At 36.9% G+C, this 20,175-nt stretch overlaps 2 protein-coding genes across 4 annotated transcripts in view; one reads left to right on the top strand and one right to left on the bottom strand.

Annotated features, from left to right (window-relative positions):
- LOC137393042 (chromodomain-helicase-DNA-binding protein 1-like) overlaps window positions 1-19,499 on the bottom strand; it is a 103,632-nt gene extending 84,133 nt beyond the window's left edge. The window contains exon 1 of the mRNA XM_068079429.1: window positions 19,394-19,499. The gene's annotated coding sequence lies outside the window, so the exon portion shown is untranslated. The remainder of the gene's footprint in view (window positions 1-19,393) is intronic.
- Window positions 19,500-19,678: 179 nt separating this feature from the next.
- Window positions 19,679-20,175, top strand: part of LOC137392951 (vacuolar protein sorting-associated protein 11 homolog) — an 88,841-nt gene continuing 88,344 nt past the window's right edge. For 2 of the 3 annotated variants that reach the window (XM_068079315.1, XM_068079314.1), the window contains exons 1-2: window positions 19,826-19,886; window positions 20,069-20,155. In XM_068079315.1, the coding sequence (XP_067935416.1) occupies window positions 19,839-19,886; window positions 20,069-20,155 (135 nt within the window). In that variant the 5' untranslated portion in view covers window positions 19,826-19,838. Of the gene's footprint in view, window positions 19,697-19,825; window positions 19,887-20,068; window positions 20,156-20,175 lie in introns of those variants that run through there. The other variant, XM_068079316.1, reaches the window with a different exon arrangement.

The raw sequence follows: 20,175 nt of genomic DNA, 5'->3' as shown, positions 1-20,175 counted from the left end.
ATGATTTGGTAATAATACAATAAATAGGAATTGAAAAAAAAAATTAACAGCCTGGAAACGTTGAATAACAATTCGGGCATAAAAGTTTGTGTGTAATAAAGGTTACTGTTCCACCAGGAGCTATCCATAAAAACTTTGAGTACGACGATGCTGGTACCCCTTGATACTAGTACAAATGTTAAAATAAGATATCGGAGTGTCCTTGTCTGTCCAAATGGGAGAGAATGTGTTCCTTGGAGGCTATTCTTACTCAAAATAATACAATTGTTTGCATGAAAAGTATTAGCCTTCACTGTTATAGGAAGTAAACCTTACAAAAAACTGGAAGTAGAAGTTCTCAAAAACACGAAAAATCGTCGTCGTGTTTCATAGAGTTAATAGTTTCGATTAATACGTCCTTTAGCGTGTGAAGTAGGGAAAAGGGTGTATACAGTGTATAGTAAAAGCCATGAACCGTAGGAGTTTTCATAGACTCGTGGTTAGACAACTGTACTACACCCATGCAGTTGCAAACTTTGTGAGTTCAAATCCAGCAGGATGCAAGATTTTAATTGCTATAGCAGGACATATGGAAAGACAGACAAACACACAAACTTTGAGATATATAAACATAAAGCTGGGTTGTGTAAGGGTGTCGCAGTATTGCCACTGTTGCCATATATGCAGTGGCAATGCCATCTGTACAGTGTACCAGAACAATTGGACATTTTCCCTACCAACTTCATAACCATTCAAAAACAACATCTAGATATGCAAATTAAGTAGTGTTGCATGTAAGCGGATATGTTACTATACATACCCAACAGATCAAAGACTTCTTAGATAAAATTAAAACCAGAATTTGTAGAATGAGAGTTTGTCAACTGACAAAAGTATACAAATGAATTAATGCAGTTAGAAGAGGTAATTTTATAACTTCCTGAAAATATTGATAGACAATCTAACTCAGTGGTTCACAACCAGGGAAAAATTGCAATTTGGGGAGAATTTTGAATATACAAAGGGAAACAGAGAGGTGTCTGATTTGTTAAAATTTGAATTTATGTCCTGCAGTGCCGTGTGAGTTTGGGTTTCATCATTTAACATTTTGGTTTCATCTACCTATAACACTAGTTGCAAATAATGAACTACTAGTCAGAGCCCAGATATATGTGAACCCATCCATCCAGATTTTGATTGGATAGTAAGTTGAGCTAGTCATAAACCAATTCACCGCCATGCCGAAGGTCATGTTTTGTTGTGTGCTGGTATGCGTGCTGTATAAAAAATGATATTACATTGTTATATGTTTAGATGTGTACACTAAAATGGGATTATAATTTGTATCAGTTGTTTTTAGTCATGCAGAAGAATCAAATTTATGAAAACGCAAAAGGGGGAATTGAAGGAAAAAAATTGGGAACCTCTGACTTAACTAGTTCAAGAGAAATCAATGAGCAGTATTCTTGTGATTATTGCCTCTGAGGTTACTTAAGTAGAAACAAAAATGAAATTAGCATAAATGTAGCAAGCGCGTTCTATTGCTTATTATAGCCATTGCAGAGTTATTTACAATATCGTATTTACAAAATGTATGATTGGTGTGCTACTGCCGAGTGTTGTTTGCAGAAGCATTTTAACGGATCCTTTAAAGATTTCATGTATGTTTATCAAGCGCACCTATTTGCGGGAACCGAGGTGAGAACCTAAAGAAAACCACCCTTAATAATACACGGTGTAATCTAAATAGTATTGGAAATGTACTGAGGAAAATAGCAAATAAATTGAAAAATTTGATTTCATCACTCTCATAATATATCAGTAATGTAATGCAATATTTAAAAAATAACGCAACTGTGCTAGTGTATTTTGATATGTTATTCTACTAAAAACTGCCATGTCCTTAGGAGTGGCTCAAGCACTGCATGTAGAAAGATTGTTTATATTTAGCCACTATTGATAGGTGCAACAGAACATTATTGTTTTAAGCTGAAGATGTGTGGTTTATATGCAATTGAATATAGTTCTTTCAATTTTTTTAGCTAGCAACTAATATAGTAAACTATAAGAGAGAGCACAAAATATGCCCAGCATTATATTAAAGGTCATGAATGCCTTTAAAGTAAAGAACAAGAGTGGAGAATGTATTTTGAATGAGAATGAGATTGCATGCAGCCTGCACTATGTTTATAATAAGGAGAATGTATGCAGCCTGCAGTATGTTTATAATAAGGAGAATGTATGCAGCCTGCAGAATGTTTATAATAAGGAGAATGTATGCAACCTGCAACATGTTTATAATAAGGAGAATGTATGCAGCCTGCAGCATGTTTATAATAAGGAGAATGTATGCAGTCTGCAGCATGTTTATAATAAGGAGAATGTATGCAGCCCCAGTATGTTTATAATAAGGAGAATGTATGCAGCCTGCAGTATGTTTATAATAAGGAGAATGTATGCAGCCTGCAGTATGTTTATAATAAGGAGAATGTATGCAGCCTGCAGTATGTTTATAATAAGGAGAATGTATGCAGCCTGCAGCATGTTTATAATAAGGAGAATGTATGCAGCCTGCAGCATGTTTATAATGAGGAGAATGTATGCAGCCTGCAGCATGTTTATAACAAGGAGAATGTATGCAGCCTGCAGCATGTCTATAATAAGGAGAATGTATGCAGCCTGCAGCATGTTTATAATAAGGAGAATGTATGCAGCCTGCAGTATGTTTATAATAAGGAGAATGTATGCAGCCTGCAGTATGTTTATAATAAGGAGAATGTATGCAGCCTGCAGCATGTTTATAATAAGGAGAATGTATGCAGCCTGCAGCATGTTTATAATGAGGAGAATGTATGCAGCCTGCAGCATGTTTATAACAAGGAGAATGTATGCAGCCTGCAGCATGTCTATAATAAGGAGAATGTATGCAGCCTGCAGTATGTTTATAATAAGGAGAATGTATGCAGCCTGCAGCATGTTTATAATAAGGAGAATGTATGCAGCCTGCAGCATGTTTATAATACGGAGAATGTATGCAGCCTGCAGTATGTTTATAATAAGGAGAATGCATGCAGCCCCAGTATGTTTATAATGAGGAGAATGTATGCAGCCTGCAGTATGTTTATAATAAGGAGAATGTATGCAGCCTGCACCATGTTCATAATAAGGAGAATGTATGCAGCCTGCAGTATGTTTATAATAAGGAGAATGTATGCAGCCTGCAGTATGTTTATAATAAGGAGAATGTATGCAGCCTGCAGTATGTTTATAATAAGGAGAATGTATGCAGTCTGCAGCATGTTTATAATAAGGAGAATGTATGCAGCCTGCAGCATGTTTATAATAAGGAGAATGTATGCAGCCTGCAGAATGTTTATAATAAGGAGAATGTATGCAGCCTGCAGCATGTTTATAATAAGGAGAATGTATGCAGCCTGCAGCATGTTTATAATAAGGAGAATGTATGCAGCCTGCAGCATGTTTATAATAAGGAGAATGCATGCAGCCTGCAGCATGTTTATAATAAGGAGAATGTATGCAGCCTGCAGCATGTTTATAATAAGGAGAATGTATGCAGCCTGCAGCATGTTTATAATGAGGAGAATGTATGCAGCCTGCAGCATGTTTATAACAAGGAGAATGTATGCAGCCTGCAGCATGTCTATAATAAGGAGAATGTATGCAGCCTGCAGTATGTTTATAATAAGGAGAATGTATGCAGCCTGCAGCATGTTTATAATAAGGAGAATGTATGCAGCCTGCAGTATGTTTATAATAAGGAGAATGTATGCAGCCTGCAGTATGTTTATAATAAGGAGAATGTATGCAGCCTGCAGTATGTTTATAATACGGAGAATGTATGCAGCCTGCAGTATGTTTATAATAAGGAGAATGTATGCAGCCCCAGTATGTTTATAATGAGGAGAATGTATGCAGCCTGCAGCATGTTCATAATAAGGAGAATGTATGCAGCCTGCAGTATGTTTATAATAAGGAGAATGTATGCAGCCTGCAGCATGTTTATAATAAGGAGAATGTATGCAGCCTGCAGTATGTTTATAATAAGGAGAATGTATGCAGCCTGCAGCATGTTTATAATAAGGAGAATGTATGCAGCCTGCAGCATGTTTATAATAAGGAGAATGTATGCAGCCTGCAGCATGTTTATAATAAGGAGAATGCATGCAGCCTGCAGCATGTTTATAATAAGGAGAATGTATGCAGCCTGCAGCATGTTTATAATAAGGAGAATGTATGCAGCCTGCAGCATGTTTATAATGAGGAGAATGTATGCAGCCTGCAGCATGTTTATAACAAGGAGAATGTATGCAGCCTGCAGCATGTCTATAATAAGGAGAATGTATGCAGCCTGCAGTATGTTTATAATAAGGAGAATGTATGCAGCCTGCAGCATGTTTATAATACGGAGAATGTATGCAGCCTGCAGTATGTTTATAATAAGGAGAATGTATGCAGCCTGCAGTATGTTTATAATAAGGAGAATGTATGCAGTCTGCAGCATGTTTATAATAAGGAGAATGTATGCAGCCTGCAGCATGTTTATAATACGGAGAATGTATGCAGCCTGCAGCATGTTTATAATAAGGAGAATGCATGCAGCCTGCAGCATGTTTATAATAAGGAGAATGTATGCAGCCTGCAGCATGTTTATAATAAGGAGAATGTATGCAGCCTGCAGCATGTTTATAATGAGGAGAATGTATGCAGCCTGCAGCATGTTTATAACAAGGAGAATGTATGCAGCCTGCAGCATGTCTATAATAAGGAGAATGTATGCAGCCTGCAGTATGTTTATAATAAGGAGAATGTATGCAGCCTGCAGCATGTTTATAACAAGGAGAATGTATGCAGCCTGCAGTATGTTTATAATAAGGAGAATGTATGCAGCCTGCAGCATGTTTATAACAAGGAGAATGTATGCAGCCTGCAGCATGTTTATAATAAGGAGAATGTATGCAGCCTGCAGCATGTTTATAATACGGAGAATGTATGCAGCCTGCAGTATGTTTATAATAAGGAGAATGTATGCAGTCTGCAGCATGTCTATAATAAGGAGAATGTATGCAGCCTGCAGCATGTCTATAATAAGGAGAATGTATGCAGCCTGCAGCATGTCTATAATAAGGAGAATGTATGCAGCCTGCAGCATGTCTATAATAAGGAGAATGTATGCAGCCTGCAGTATGTTTATAATAAGGAGAATGTATGCAGCCTGCACCATGTTTATAATAAGGAGAATGCATGCAGCCCCAGTATGTTTATAATGAGGAGAATGTATGCAGCCTGCAGCATGTTTATAATAAGGAGAATGTATGCAGCCTGCAGCATGTTTATAATAAGGAGAATGTATGCAGCCTGCAGCATGTTTATAATAAGGAGAATGTATGCAGTCTGCAGCATGTTTATAATACGGAGAATGTATGCAGCCTGCAGCATGTTTATAATAAGGAGAATGCATGCAGCCTGCAGCATGTTTATAATAAGGAGAATGTATGCAGCCTGCAGTATGTTTATAACAAGGAGAATGTATGCAGCCTGCAGCATGTCTATAATGAGGAGAATGTATGCAGCCTGCAGCATGTTTATAACAAGGAGAATGTATGCAGCCTGCAGCATGTCTATAATAAGGAGAATGTATGCAGCCTGCAGTATGTTTATAATAAGGAGAATGTATGCAGCCTGCAGCATGTTTATAATAAGGAGAATGTATGCAGCCTGCAGCATGTTTATAATAAGGAGAATGTATGCAGCCTGCAGCATGTTTATAATAAGGAGAATGTATGCAGCCTGCAGCATGTTTATAATAAGGAGAATGTATGCAGCCTGCAGCATGTTTATAATACGGAGAATGTATGCAGCCTGCACCATGTTCATAATAAGGAGAATGTATGCAGTCTGCAGCATGTTTATAATACGGAGAATGTATGCAGCCTGCAGTATGTTTATAATAAGGAGAATGTATGCAGCCTGCAGTATGTTTATAATAAGGAGAATGTATGCAGCCTGCAGCATGTCTATAATAAGGAGAATGTATGCAGCCTGCAGCATGTTTATAATAAGGAGAATGCATGCAGCCTGCAGTATGTTTATAATACGGAGAATGTATGCAGCCTGCAGCATGTTTATAATAAGGAGAATGTATGCAGCCTGCAGTATGTTTATAATAAGGAGAATGTATGCAGTCTGCAGTATGTTTATAATGAGGAGAATGTATGCAGCCTGCAGTATGTTTATAATAAGGAGAATGTATGCAGTCTGCAGTATGTTTATAATGAGGAGAATGTATGCAGCCTGCAGTATGTTTATAATAAGGAGAATGTATGCAGCCTGCAGCATGTTTATAATAAGGAGAATGTATGCAGCCTGCAGTATGTTTATAATAAGGAGAATGTATGCAGTCTGCAGCATGTTTATAATAAGGAGAATGTATGCAGCCTGCAGCATGTTTATAATAAGGAGAATGTATGCAGCCTGCAGCATGTTTATAATAAGGAGAATGTATGCAGCCTGCAGCATGTTTATAACAAGGAGAATGTATGCAGCCTGCAGCATGTTTATAATAAGGAGAATGTATGCAGTCTGCAGCATGATTATAATAAGGAGAATGTATGCAGCCTGCAGAATGTTTATAAGGAGAATGTATGCAGCCTGCAGCATGTTTATAATAAGGAGAATGTATGCAGCCTGCAGCATGTTTATAATAAGGAGAATGTATGCAGCCTGCAGCATGTTTATAATAAGGAGAATGTATGCAGTCTGCAGCATGTTTATAATAAGGAGAATGTATGCAGCCTGCAGTATGTTTATAATAAGGAGAATGTATGCAGTCTGCAGTATGTTTATAATGAGGAGAATGTATGCAGCCTGCAGTATGTTTATAATAAGGAGAATGTATGCAGCCTGCAGCATGTTTATAATAAGGAGAATGTATGCAGCCTGCAGTATGTTTATAATAAGGAGAATGTATGCAGCCTGCAGTATGTTTATAATAAGGAGAATGTATGCAGTCTGCAGCATGTTTATAATAAGGAGAATGTATGCAGCCTGCAGCATGTTTATAATAAGGAGAATGTATGCAGCCTGCAGCATGTTTATAATAAGGAGAATGTATGCAGCCTGCAGCATGTTTATAACAAGGAGAATGTATGCAGCCTGCAGCATGTTTATAATAAGGAGAATGTATGCAGTCTGCAGCATGATTATAATAAGGAGAATGTATGCAGCCTGCAGAATGTTTATAAGGAGAATGTATGCAGCCTGCAGCATGTTTATAATAAGGAGAATGTATGCAGCCTGCAGCATGTTTATAATAAGGAGAATGTATGCAGCCTGCAGCATGTTTATAATAAGGAGAATGTATGCAGTCTGTAGTATGTTTATAATAAGGAGAATGTATGCAGCCCCAGTATGTTTATAATAAGGAGAATGTATGCAGCCCCAGTATGTTTATAATAAGGAGAATGTATGCAGCCTGCAGCATGTTTATAACAAGGAGAATGTATGCAGCCTGCAGCATGTCTATAATAAGGAGAATGTATGCAGCCTGCAGCATGTTTATAATAAGGAGAATGTATGCAGTCTGCAGCATGTTTATAATACGGAGAATGTATGCAGCCTGCAGTATGTTTATAATAAGGAGAATGTATGCAGCCTGCAGTATGTTTATAATAAGGAGAATGTATGCAGCCTGCAGCATGTCTATAATAAGGAGAATGTATGCAGCCTGCAGCATGTTTATAATAAGGAGAATGCATGCAGCCTGCAGTATGTTTATAATAAGGAGAATGTATGCAGCCTGCAGTATGTTTATAATAAGGAGAATGTATGCAGTCTGCAGTATGTTTATAATGAGGAGAATGTATGCAGCCTGCAGTATGTTTATAATAAGGAGAATGTATGCAGCCTGCAGCATGTTTATAATAAGGAGAATGTATGCAGCCTGCAGTATGTTTATAATAAGGAGAATGTATGCAGCCTGCAGTATGTTTATAATAAGGAGAATGTATGCAGTCTGCAGTATGTTTATAATGAGGAGAATGTATGCAGCCTGCAGCATGTTTATAACAAGGAGAATGTATGCAGCCTGCAGCATGTCTATAATAAGGAGAATGTATGCAGCCTGCAGCATGTTTATAATAAGGAGAATGTATGCAGTCTGCAGCATGTTTATAATACGGAGAATGTATGCAGCCTGCAGTATGTTTATAATAAGGAGAATGTATGCAGCCTGCAGTATGTTTATAATAAGGAGAATGTATGCAGCCTGCAGCATGTCTATAATAAGGAGAATGTATGCAGCCTGCAGCATGTTTATAATAAGGAGAATGCATGCAGCCTGCAGTATGTTTATAATAAGGAGAATGTATGCAGCCTGCAGTATGTTTATAATAAGGAGAATGTATGCAGTCTGCAGTATGTTTATAATGAGGAGAATGTATGCAGCCTGCAGTATGTTTATAATAAGGAGAATGTATGCAGCCTGCAGCATGTTTATAATAAGGAGAATGTATGCAGCCTGCAGTATGTTTATAATAAGGAGAATGTATGCAGCCTGCACCATGTTCATAATAAGGAGAATGTATGCAGCCTGCAGCATGTTTATAATAAGGAGAATGTATGCAGCCTGCAGTATGTTTATAATAAGGAGAATGTATGCAGCCTGCAGCATGTTTATAATAAGGAGAATGTATGCAGCCTGCAGCATGTTTATAATAAGGAGAATGTATGCAGTCTGCAGCATGTTTATAATAAGGAGAATGTATGCAGCCTGCAGCATGTTTATAATAAGGAGAATGTATGCAGCCTGCAGTATGTTTATAATAAGGAGAATGTATGCAGCCTGCAGCATGTTTATAATAAGGAGAATGTATGCAGCCTGCAGTATGTTTATAATAAGGAGAATGTATGCAGCCTGCAGTATGTTTATAATAAGGAGAATGTATGCAGCCTGCACCATGTTCATAATAAGGAGAATGTATGCAGCCCCAGTATGTTTATAATAAGGAGAATGTATGCAGCCTGCAGCATTTTTATAATAAGGAGAATGTATGCAGCCTGCAGCATGTTTATAACAAGGAGAATGTATGCAGCCTGCAGCATGTTTATAATAAGGAGAATGTATGCAGTCTGCAGCATGTTTATAATAAGGAGAATGTATGCAGCCTGCAGCATTTTTATAATAAGGAGAATGTATGCAGCCTGCAGCATGTTTATAACAAGGAGAATGTATGCAGCCTGCAGTATGTTTATAATAAGGAGAATGTATGCAGTCTGCAGCATGTTTATAATAAGGAGAATGTATGCAGCCTGCAGCATGTTTATAATAAGGAGAATGTATGCAGCCTGCAGCATGTTTATAATAAGGAGAATGTATGCAGCCTGCAGCATGTTTATAACAAGGAGAATGTATGCAGCCTGCAGCATGTCTATAATAAGGAGAATGTATGCAGCCTGCAGCATGTTTATAATAAGGAGAATGTATGCAGCCTGCAGCATGTTTATAATAAGGAGAATGTATGCAGTCTGCAGCATGTTTATAATACGGAGAATGTATGCAGCCTGCAGTATGTTTATAATAAGGAGAATGTATGCAGCCCCAGTATGTTTATAATAAGGAGAATGTATGCAGCCTGCAGCATGTTTATAATAAGGAGAATGTATGCAGCCTGCAGCATGTTTATAATAAGGAGAATGTATGCAGTCTGTAGTATGTTTATAATAAGGAGAATGTATGCAGCCCCAGTATGTTTATAATAAGGAGAATGTATGCAGCCCCAGTATGTTTATAATAAGGAGAATGTATGCAGCCTGCAGCATGTTTATAACAAGGAGAATGTATGCAGCCTGCAGCATGTCTATAATAAGGAGAATGTATGCAGCCTGCAGTATGTTTATAATAAGGAGAATGTATGCAGCCTGCAGCATGTTTATAATAAGGAGAATGTATGCAGCCTGCAGCATGTTTATAATACGGAGAATGTATGCAGCCTGCAGTATGTTTATAATAAGGAGAATGCATGCAGCCCCAGTATGTTTATAATGAGGAGAATGTATGCAGCCTGCAGTATGTTTATAATAAGGAGAATGTATGCAGCCTGCACCATGTTCATAATAAGGAGAATGTATGCAGCCTGCAGTATGTTTATAATAAGGAGAATGTATGCAGCCTGCAGTATGTTTATAATAAGGAGAATGTATGCAGCCTGCAGTATGTTTATAATAAGGAGAATGTATGCAGTCTGCAGCATGTTTATAATAAGGAGAATGTATGCAGCCTGCAGCATGTTTATAATAAGGAGAATGTATGCAGCCTGCAGTATGTTTATAACAAGGAGAATGTATGCAGCCTGCAGCATGTCTATAATGAGGAGAATGTATGCAGCCTGCAGCATGTTTATAACAAGGAGAATGTATGCAGCCTGCAGCATGTCTATAATAAGGAGAATGCATGCAGCCTGCAGCATGTTTATAACAAGGAGAATGTATGCAGCCTGCAGTATGTTTATAATAAGGAGAATGTATGCAGCCCCAGTATGTTTATAATAAGGAGAATGTATGCAGTCTGCAGCATGTCTATAATAAGGAGAATGTATGCAGCCTGCAGCATGTCTATAATAAGGAGAATGTATGCAGCCTGCAGCATGTCTATAATAAGGAGAATGTATGCAGCCTGCAGCATGTCTATAATAAGGAGAATGTATGCAGCCTGCAGCATGTCTATAATAAGGAGAATGTATGCAGCCTGCAGCATGTCTATAATAAGGAGAATGTATGCAGCCTGCAGCATGTCTATAATAAGGAGAATGTATGCAAAAAATGTATGCTCAAAATGTGCTAAGCATCGAGAACATTGATGAGGGTTTAGACTTGTTATGTCATTATGCCTGTTATAAAAAAGTATTGTAACAAACTTGTCATGGAACGAGCTGAGAAAATAATTGAGAAGAAACAGAAAGAATGTGATACAGCAGAAAAGGTGAGACGAGATATTTATTACTATACAAATTCATGATGATTACTCCATGATGATGGTACTTTGGTGGGAGAGAAAGAAAACATTTTTATTTTTGTCTGCACATTTTGTGAGCAGCAAAACTAACTCTTTGCAGTTTACATGACGTGTTAGTCTACAATTTGGACATAAATGTATAGATAAATTACATGTATGATCCTTCCTTGGCTTTTTGCATATGACCACACAAACTACGCTAGATATAGAAGGCTGTACTATGCAAAGATAACTAATCTGAAACTATCGCATAGCAAGGTGTAAGAGGCTCTTATGAAGAAAGGGTATTTTACTTATCAATCATGACATCACTGTCCATTCGGCTCTATCGCCATTCGCTTGTGATCAATCTATTGAGCCAACAGTTAAAAGAGACTCAGTCTCATGGTGGAATCATAGGGTTTACCAGGAAGTCATCGACCTCTCAATGCAGAACTCTATCTCACCCGGAATGAACAGCTGTACAACAGACATGAGGAAGATGCTAGTGCTTGGTGATTAGTTAGCAGGTGATTGTGGTTGGTGATTAGTCAGGTTGGTGATTAGATGCAGGCAGTTATGAGATGCGTGAGAAGGCATGGAAGGCAGATGAGAAAATGAGGGAAGTCATGAAAGACTCCTAACAGCAAGAATAAATCCATTTGCGTTTCAAACCACCAAGCTAGTACAGATTACAGTGGTGCAAAAGCCTCCATTGAAGTGAAGCAGGATCTTGAAATGGCAAATGTGATAGGAGAGAAACAGCTTTCAGAATTTGTCCAGAAGAGGTTAAGCACCCAAAAAGATTGATTTCAATGCATCCATCAAGTCAAACAAGCTCAAAACCTTCCCCACATTACCATCAGCTAAGAGAAAAACAAAACAAAAAGTCCTAGTGTTCGAACAGGTTGTTTGAGAATTTGTTAGTGATCAGCCAACTTGGATTTTAGAAAAGTGTTATCATTCTCTCTTGGCAACATCAGCTGGTCTCTGGCTAACTCTGATGGCTCTATATTGAAGACTGCTAAGTCAGCTCTGATGGCTGCTGTTGAGAAAGATAATGATGATCAACCAACAATCTATGTTAACCAGGATCAGCTACCAGTCTTTGACGCTGTTGTGGTTGATGCTATGGCCAAAATTCAGACCCTGAAGCTATACCTGGCTGGTTAAAAACAGTCTACTCTAATAGCACCAACTATACCTGGCTGGTTAAAACAGTCTACTCTAATAGCACCAACTATACCTGGCTGGTTAAAACAGTCTATTCTAATAGCACCAACTATACCTGGCTGGTTAAAACAGTCTACTTTAATAGCACCAACTATACCTGGCTGGTAAAAAACAGTCTACTCTAATAACACCAACTATACCTGGCTGGTTAAAACAGTCTTCTCTAATAGCACCAACTATACCTGGCTGGTTAAAACAGTCTACTCTAATAGCACCAACTATACCTGGCTGGTTAAAACAGTCTATTCTAATAGCACCAACTATACCTGGCTGGTTAAAACAGTCTACTTTAATAGCACCAACTACACCTGGCTGGTAAAAAACAGTCTGCTCTAATTGCACCAACTATACCTGGCTGGTTAAAACAGTCTACTCTAATAGCACCAACTATCCAAAATGCAGCTTTGTCAATGCCACATGAAATTTGCTGTTAATAATGTTGAGCTAAAATCTATACATACATTACAAATGGGTAATTTTACATGCATTTATTTATCTGTGTAGATCCAATACTGCAAACCAGGTAAAACTTGACAATTATGGCATTACATAAAAAACATGTTAGAGTGGAAACTCGATATGATCGACGCGAATAAGGAGTATATTTGAGGAATATGGAATATTAAGGAATATTTGAGGACGATAGCAATTCAGATGAAGGCTAAACTCCAAAATCCACTGGTGAATACAAGTTGACACGTATAAGACATACAATGTATATATGACATTTTATAAGAAAAATAATATCTCAGTTTATTTTTTGAATTAGACACTTGATAGACTACAAGTTCTATAAAGCTTAGCATAAAAAGATATACTTATGATGATGCTCAATACGATAGTGAGAGTGACAGCAGCAGCGATTTTAGTTCCACAGTCTGCTTCCACGCCCAGATGTACTATCTATGGAGAATGATGCAAAGCGGGAAGACAAATTATGGAAAATTCGTCTTTGACTAAACGCTACGAGGACACAATGTCTAGCAATCGTACCAGAAGAACACTCATCAGTTGATGAAATGATGTGTCAGTATAGAGGAATTAGAAGTCCAATACTACAATATATAAAAAGCAAACCTCACCCTAGCGAGTTGAAAATATAGGCTCGGGCTAACATTAGAAGACTATGGAGTGATTTAGATGTTTATCGAGCTTGTGGTGAAACTCAGACAAAATTAAGTCAATGAGGTGATGTCGTTGCAAAGCTTACATTAACTTTACCTAAACATCAAAGTTACAATGCATATGCTGACAATATCTTCACAAATATATCTTTATCGAAAATATTTAGAGATGATGCAATATACCACAACGGTACTCTCAGACAGAACAGGCTTCCAAGAATCACGGCCAATGAGTCAGCTCTAAGAAAGAAGGGCCATAGTTCATATGATTACAGAATAGACGAAAACAAGAATATTGCTGCTGTTAGATGGTATGACAACCCAGCTTTGACAATGTTGTACATCACTACTTGCTTACCGTAAAACCCGTATTTGAACGCCACCTTTATTTGGCCGCCACCTACATTTGAGTGCCACTCTGGGACAAGAGTTGAAAAATTTGCTCACTCCTTCAAGTAAACACCACTTATATTTAAACATCACATTTATTTGAACGCCACTTCTATTTGATATTTTTGATCTTTATGAACCCATAATAACAAGTGATCAGTAAAAAAGTATCCAAAAAACCGTACTAATAGTGACTCAATTACACCAATAACAATTCGTTTGTTTCTGTTCGTACCGATGTCCGTTCTCCAAATCTTCAAGGTTTTTTGTTAAAACTTTGAATGCAACACCAAAGATACAATTAGTAACTTTGTCAGGCTAATAGTAGTTCCTTGTCTAACACGGTCTTAAGATGTTGATGTATGTAAAAGGCGCTTTAGCGTTTACGGTAAAATCTGTGCTTACCATGTATCTTGAGGCTAAAGTTTTGAGGCTATTTAGATTACAAGCAGTTTCTCACTAGTTGTAAAAGAAGTATATATTCTAAACTGCAACGCCTAAAAATTTTGCTCGGCTACCAAAATTGTTTGGACGCGATTACTGACTAGCTCAGCTGTGCAGAAGAGGAGTTGAGGTCAGGAGACACTGTGGGAGGTAATGAACAGCCAGGATATGAAATGGTTTCAAACAAAAGCAACAATCAGAACGCAACTGTTAAACAATGCTAATATACTGGTTTTAAAAAAATTAATTGTTAATGAATGTATCATAAATATGTTTGCTGATGTCTGCTTGTTATTGAATATAAATTTGAAGCATTTGATTGATTATTATTATATAGCTCGTAAATTTGGAGATTTGTAATATACATTATATGTATTAATTAATAGCATCATTGCGATAATCTGAACTTGACTTACAATGGATCGACGCTCCTAACTCCCTGTCTATTGCACATAAACAACCAGTTTTGGCTGCAAACTGTAGCAAATATACCGCTGAGTGCAGTGAACTTTTATGCAACATTGAATATAGTTACAAAATGGAAACATGCCTTCAAATTACAATGAAATAAAAGACTTGAAAGCTCCAAGTTTCAACGAAGGCTATAAGATCATCGTAGGTTAATTGCAAGCAACAAATATTAACTTGTGGAGACATGTATCAACTTAACAACTTGTAACAATTACAAGTTGGTAGTAAGTTAGCAAATTTCTTGCATCCAAAAGGGTTAATGTCGCTCTGCCGAAGGAGAGTGCAAAATATAAGCGACATTCATTTGGCCTGTGAAGGGTTGAATTTATCTTCCCAAATTTCTGATGTATTTTAAAAATTCTTTGTCAGGAATTTTTTGAAGATATTTCCACAGGATTACTCATAGTATTTTAGTAAAGAATAAAAAGGTCTAACTAATTTACGTCCAGAAATTAGTTAGCTGATCTTTATATTTTGTACTAAAATATACTTTTACTTTTAACGGTAAATAATAAAGAAGCCAAAAATGATAATAGTCATATGAGCATGAGCTGTGATCCAGTCCATCTCAACATATGCCACATAAGTTCAGGTCATAGCAAAATGTGAATTGGAAGAACAATTTTTGGGATGGCATTAGTGATGATAATTGAGTCAGAAACGGAAAAGCTAATCAAATAAAATATTTAATTTACAGCCTAGGCATTACTGGGTTAAATTCGCTGTTCAGAGCATTCCCCCTCGATAATGGCCTAAATGGCCACATGTACGCTATTGGTTTTCATGACAAAACAGTCAATGGCATTCAATGACCCCCGCTCGTTTTAGCATACACAAAAAAGGCCAATAATGCTACCTACGGTCTACTATTTTCGCATGTGAAAACTGATGCAGCAGCCCTTGCATGGTAGCAATAACATTGTTTTAAGCAGATATCCAATTATGACTTTACGTCAGTTAACATTTAGTTTAATAAAAATGATGTCTGCAGTGAATCTATAAATTTTTATTCTGATTACTAGCTACAGGCCATCGGTTATATAAAATACCTTATTTAAAATATGGTTTGCTAGATTATGGAGTTAAAAGAGTTGCATCAACGTTAACGGCTATTAGCAAATTTATCAAAATGAATCAAGCTAAACTCAGATGTATGTATTTAGTTTCATACTGCAATTAAAACAAGAATATGCATTCGTTAGAGAGCTACTAATGAAGGTTCAAATACATGATGACATGATACATGAGCCAGTGATAGTATAATCGTTCATCAATCGGGGTATGTTAGTGACTCAAGAATGCCTCGCTTCAAAAGTTGGTAAAAAGGTTATTGGGTTAAAAAAGTTGGTACCTCCATGACGTCATACATGTATATTAGGTGGGAAGGAATTTCAGACTCTTGCCACACTGATATGCAACTTGCCAGTTTTCACAAGCAGTCAAAAAAGGTGGCGAAAAAAAGTAGTGACTGTTTAAATGACTTCTGAGCGTTGTTATATTGACATTTCACTAAAACTCGATACCGACAGGGAATAGGACAGATTACTGGATATATACATACATTATGCCGTTGCTGGGCGATATTAAGACAACGCCAAAGAACGGAGTGCGCCCAAGAATATATACAATCTATATATATGTTGTCAAAGTATGTCCGCCGTATAACTGTTGGTTTTCCGGCTATAGCTATTAATAGAACAGCGGAGCTGGACAACAATGCCGACGCAAAGTCATGGAGTACCGTCATTGGAAGCCTAGCCTTATTAACTAGCTTAGTGAAATTTTCCATTGGCAATATGCCAGCTACTAGCTTGAAATGTACAGTTGTTTGACAAAGTTTTAAAACCTTTACAGTTGTTTTTATTTTTCTCTTAATTTATTTCAACTACACAAAACACTTCTCTCACGATATGTAGTTTGAAAATAAGAATGGGAAACATCGTTATATGTTAAATACAAATCCAATTTCTGTCCAAAGACTTTTTATTACCTGGGCAACACCGGGTGATACAGCTAGTATATACTGTGAAACATGGATAACTCGCCATCGGATATATCGAACACATGGTTAACTCGAATTTGCTTGGTCCTTTCCCACACAATGATAAATGGCTTTATATAACTCGACCTCGGCACCGTTAACTCGAACAGTTTTTTGCCGAATTCACAAATGTGGTTTCCGTTCAATTTATTTCGAAGGAGTTTCCACTAGTCGCGGAGCTGAGACTACTCTGCTTTCTTAACGAAAGCGCTTTTTATACGTGTATAGTGTACACATAATTTCCCCCGTACCATATAATTGAACCGAAAAAGAAATCGTATAAAAATGATAATTAGGGTCGCTAAGACGTTCGCTTAGTTACGGCCAAGTTCTAAACGTTAGAAGGTATTAGCGATAAAAATTTAATAAAGATAGACACAGCATGCAAAATACATATTGTAACAGTGATTATATGCAGATACATAAAGATAAAATGTCACAAATAGGCTCGTGGCTTGGTGTCCGCTACAACAGACTTCCGCTTTATAATGGCATCACGCAAGCAAAGAAAAGCGTAGAACCCTTCTAACAAACTTAAAGTACTCGAGGAAATCGAAGCAAGACAAAAGCTATCAGCATTATCAAAAAGAGAAAATCTTCCAAAAAGTAGTGTCAACATGGATTAAACAAAAAGAAAGAATAAGATCGTTTGTAACCAAAATTCATCAAGGCTAAGAGATCGTTCAACGTCGCACGATGATTTGGATGGTGTATTATTGACTTGGTTTAGACAAGTGCGTAGTGAAGGCGTACCTATCGATGGGCCAATTTTGTTAGAAAAGACTAACAAGTTTTTAAGGACTATAATAACTGTTTAAAATCTATTTCTACAATAAGTCACACTGTTGATCTTTGTCAAAAAAATACCTTGTCACAGACTACACTCGATAAGTTTTTTAAATAAAACAACTGATCAGATGTAAAGCATGCTTTTTTGCATTGGCCATAAATGTTTACTTATGTCTAGCTTTAAAAATTATCAGAAAGAATAGATATTTTTCTATTGGGCTGAGATTTGTTTGCAGTTTTACGTGATGTGACTGACAAGACGTTTTAAGATTAAAATTGGCAAAATTGATCTCGAGTAAAACACTCAGAAGAAGAAATGTCTTCTGAGCATTTTAACCGCGATTAGGTTTTGCCAATTTTAATCTGAAAAAGTTCTGGCAGTCACATCACCTAAAACAACACAAATCTCAAGTGTATAAAAATATCTATACTTTCTGATAAATACTTTAAAACTCTACATCAGATGCCCTTTAACTTACAACAAACAACCTATACTTTAGTTTTATATATACATGTAGTTTGTATATGTATCTACTGATAAATACATTCACTTGTGACTGTGCTCTGATAACTTGAACGCTCTTATAACTCAAACACTTTCACTCGGTCCCGTGAAGTTTGAGTTATCCATGTTTCACTGTATATAGATATACAATACACACAACGGGACGTACAGATAGCAAGCCGCACCAGCAACAAGACCCCTGAAGGCATTCAAAGTCCAATAATTAAAAAGCAGCAACATGCTAATTAAAAACTCTAAATTGAGGAGAATCAACCACCAAGAAAAGCTGAAAAAACAATCTCCTCCCAGCTGACACCGGACATTGACAAAATAACTGAATATATCATCTCATCAATCTGGTGAATTTTCCTGACGTACAACATAAGCAACATTATGCAGCTACAACAACCGGCCCACTAGGACAGCTTTCTTCCGATGACCTACTTGAACATAGTGCTCCCCCAATGACCAACCACAGTAACCTAAAGACACAACCCTTAACGCTTATACATCTACCATCGGATTAATCAAAATGCCTATAAATAGAACATAATAGCTCAATCAAAGTTATAATAGTTCATCTTTTATTGACAGTGACGCCTTGTAGATGTACAAGACTGAGCTTATGAGCAGATACAGCTAGCTGTTGGTGTAATATATATTTATATTACTTTGCTTCTACTACTTCTAGTTAACTTTGCTTTATTTTAGATTTTTGCTACTTATGTCTTAGGTTTTGGTTCATGAGAATAAAGAATATTTCTATTGCTACATTAACAACTGAGAACTACAATGTAGCATAGTAAGACTTGCACTAAAGATCTGGGTCAAGTCCTATAAATTGAACTCTCAACTCTTGACAACCCTAACAAAACAAGGCGGCTTGCCTTGAGACAATAATCATAAAAATCTAGTCTGGATAGAGCGAGACATCGTAGTTACTAATCACTGATGTTAGTGGGGTGTTCAAGGCTTGAATTTCATTGCGATTGGGTTAGTTTGGATTAGTTGGGCGATTAAAACAGATTAATCTCAGCAGCTTATTTTGAATAATAGCCACAACAATTGAGTAAATATTTGGTATACAAGCTTTAATACAATATGAAATTCTACTGTGCGTAAAAGAATAATGTAATCAGACTAATGATGTAGGAAATAAGGTCGAGTAATGGGTTAAAATGTACTAATTCAAGATCTCCGAACTAGGCGTCAGTAAAGTTGGTATGTCGGTAGGGTTCACTACTGAATCACGACACTGTCGCCTTTTGAACACGAATTGTCGCCTTTCTGTCCGCAGTCGCCCTTCTGGCTGGAGATGTCGCCTTTTAAACCGAAAGCGTCGCTTAACCGCGTCTGTTTGTAACCGTATTTTAATGTAGACAAATTCTACATTCATAAATTATACATACATGAATTCGTTCAGAATCAATTAATTTCAAAATCGTTGCCAGTAAGTGTTAGCTCATACGTTCGGTAGTCGTGTTTCTATTTAGTTTGGTGTTTGCTTTGTCAGTGGTCATTCTTGAACGCCTTCAATCAAATAGCCGATCGGCTTAAAAATTGACACTCACAAATGTTGCCGAGCGGAATCGGAAAAAGGAACTATAACCCAAGTCTTGAAATAACTCATACAACGAGTTGTAATACACTCGACCCCTTGCGGCATCAACGATTTTGTTTCTACTCGTGAGTGTTCTTATTTCCCCATAATGGTAGGTCTACCATTATGTTGCAAATTGTATATTCTATCAAAGGCATCGTTACAATAGATAAACATTTTTTGCAATTGCCAAGTTTTTAGCAAGTTGTTTCAAAACTCAAAAGCATATAGATTCTTCACTGATAAAAATAACGATGAGCACACCATTTGGCCAATTCGTGTCGTCAAATCCTTGCGTCCAGGTTGTGTAGGAACTTAACTACTGCACAAATTTTTTAAAAGCTTGGTATTTTAAATATTTTACAATAGGTTGGTTTTTATTATCAAAATACGTGAAATATGGTGTAGTAGTTATATTTTTCGGTGTTTTGACCAATAATTTGTAGCCTATTTTAAATTTCTAATTACATGCTCTATTTTTTAGTCTATCACTACACCAAGGTTTAATTTCTTCGAAAAAGAAATTCTCAAAGATCCAGATGGTAATGGACAAACTTTCGATAAGTTCAAGGTATGTTTATATGATAGCTA

Source organism: Watersipora subatra, chromosome 4 (genome assembly GCF_963576615.1).
Source record: "Watersipora subatra chromosome 4, tzWatSuba1.1, whole genome shotgun sequence".
NCBI lineage: Eukaryota > Metazoa > Bryozoa > Gymnolaemata > Cheilostomatida > Watersiporidae > Watersipora > Watersipora subatra.
This window is presented reverse-complemented; position numbering and strand designations above follow the sequence as displayed.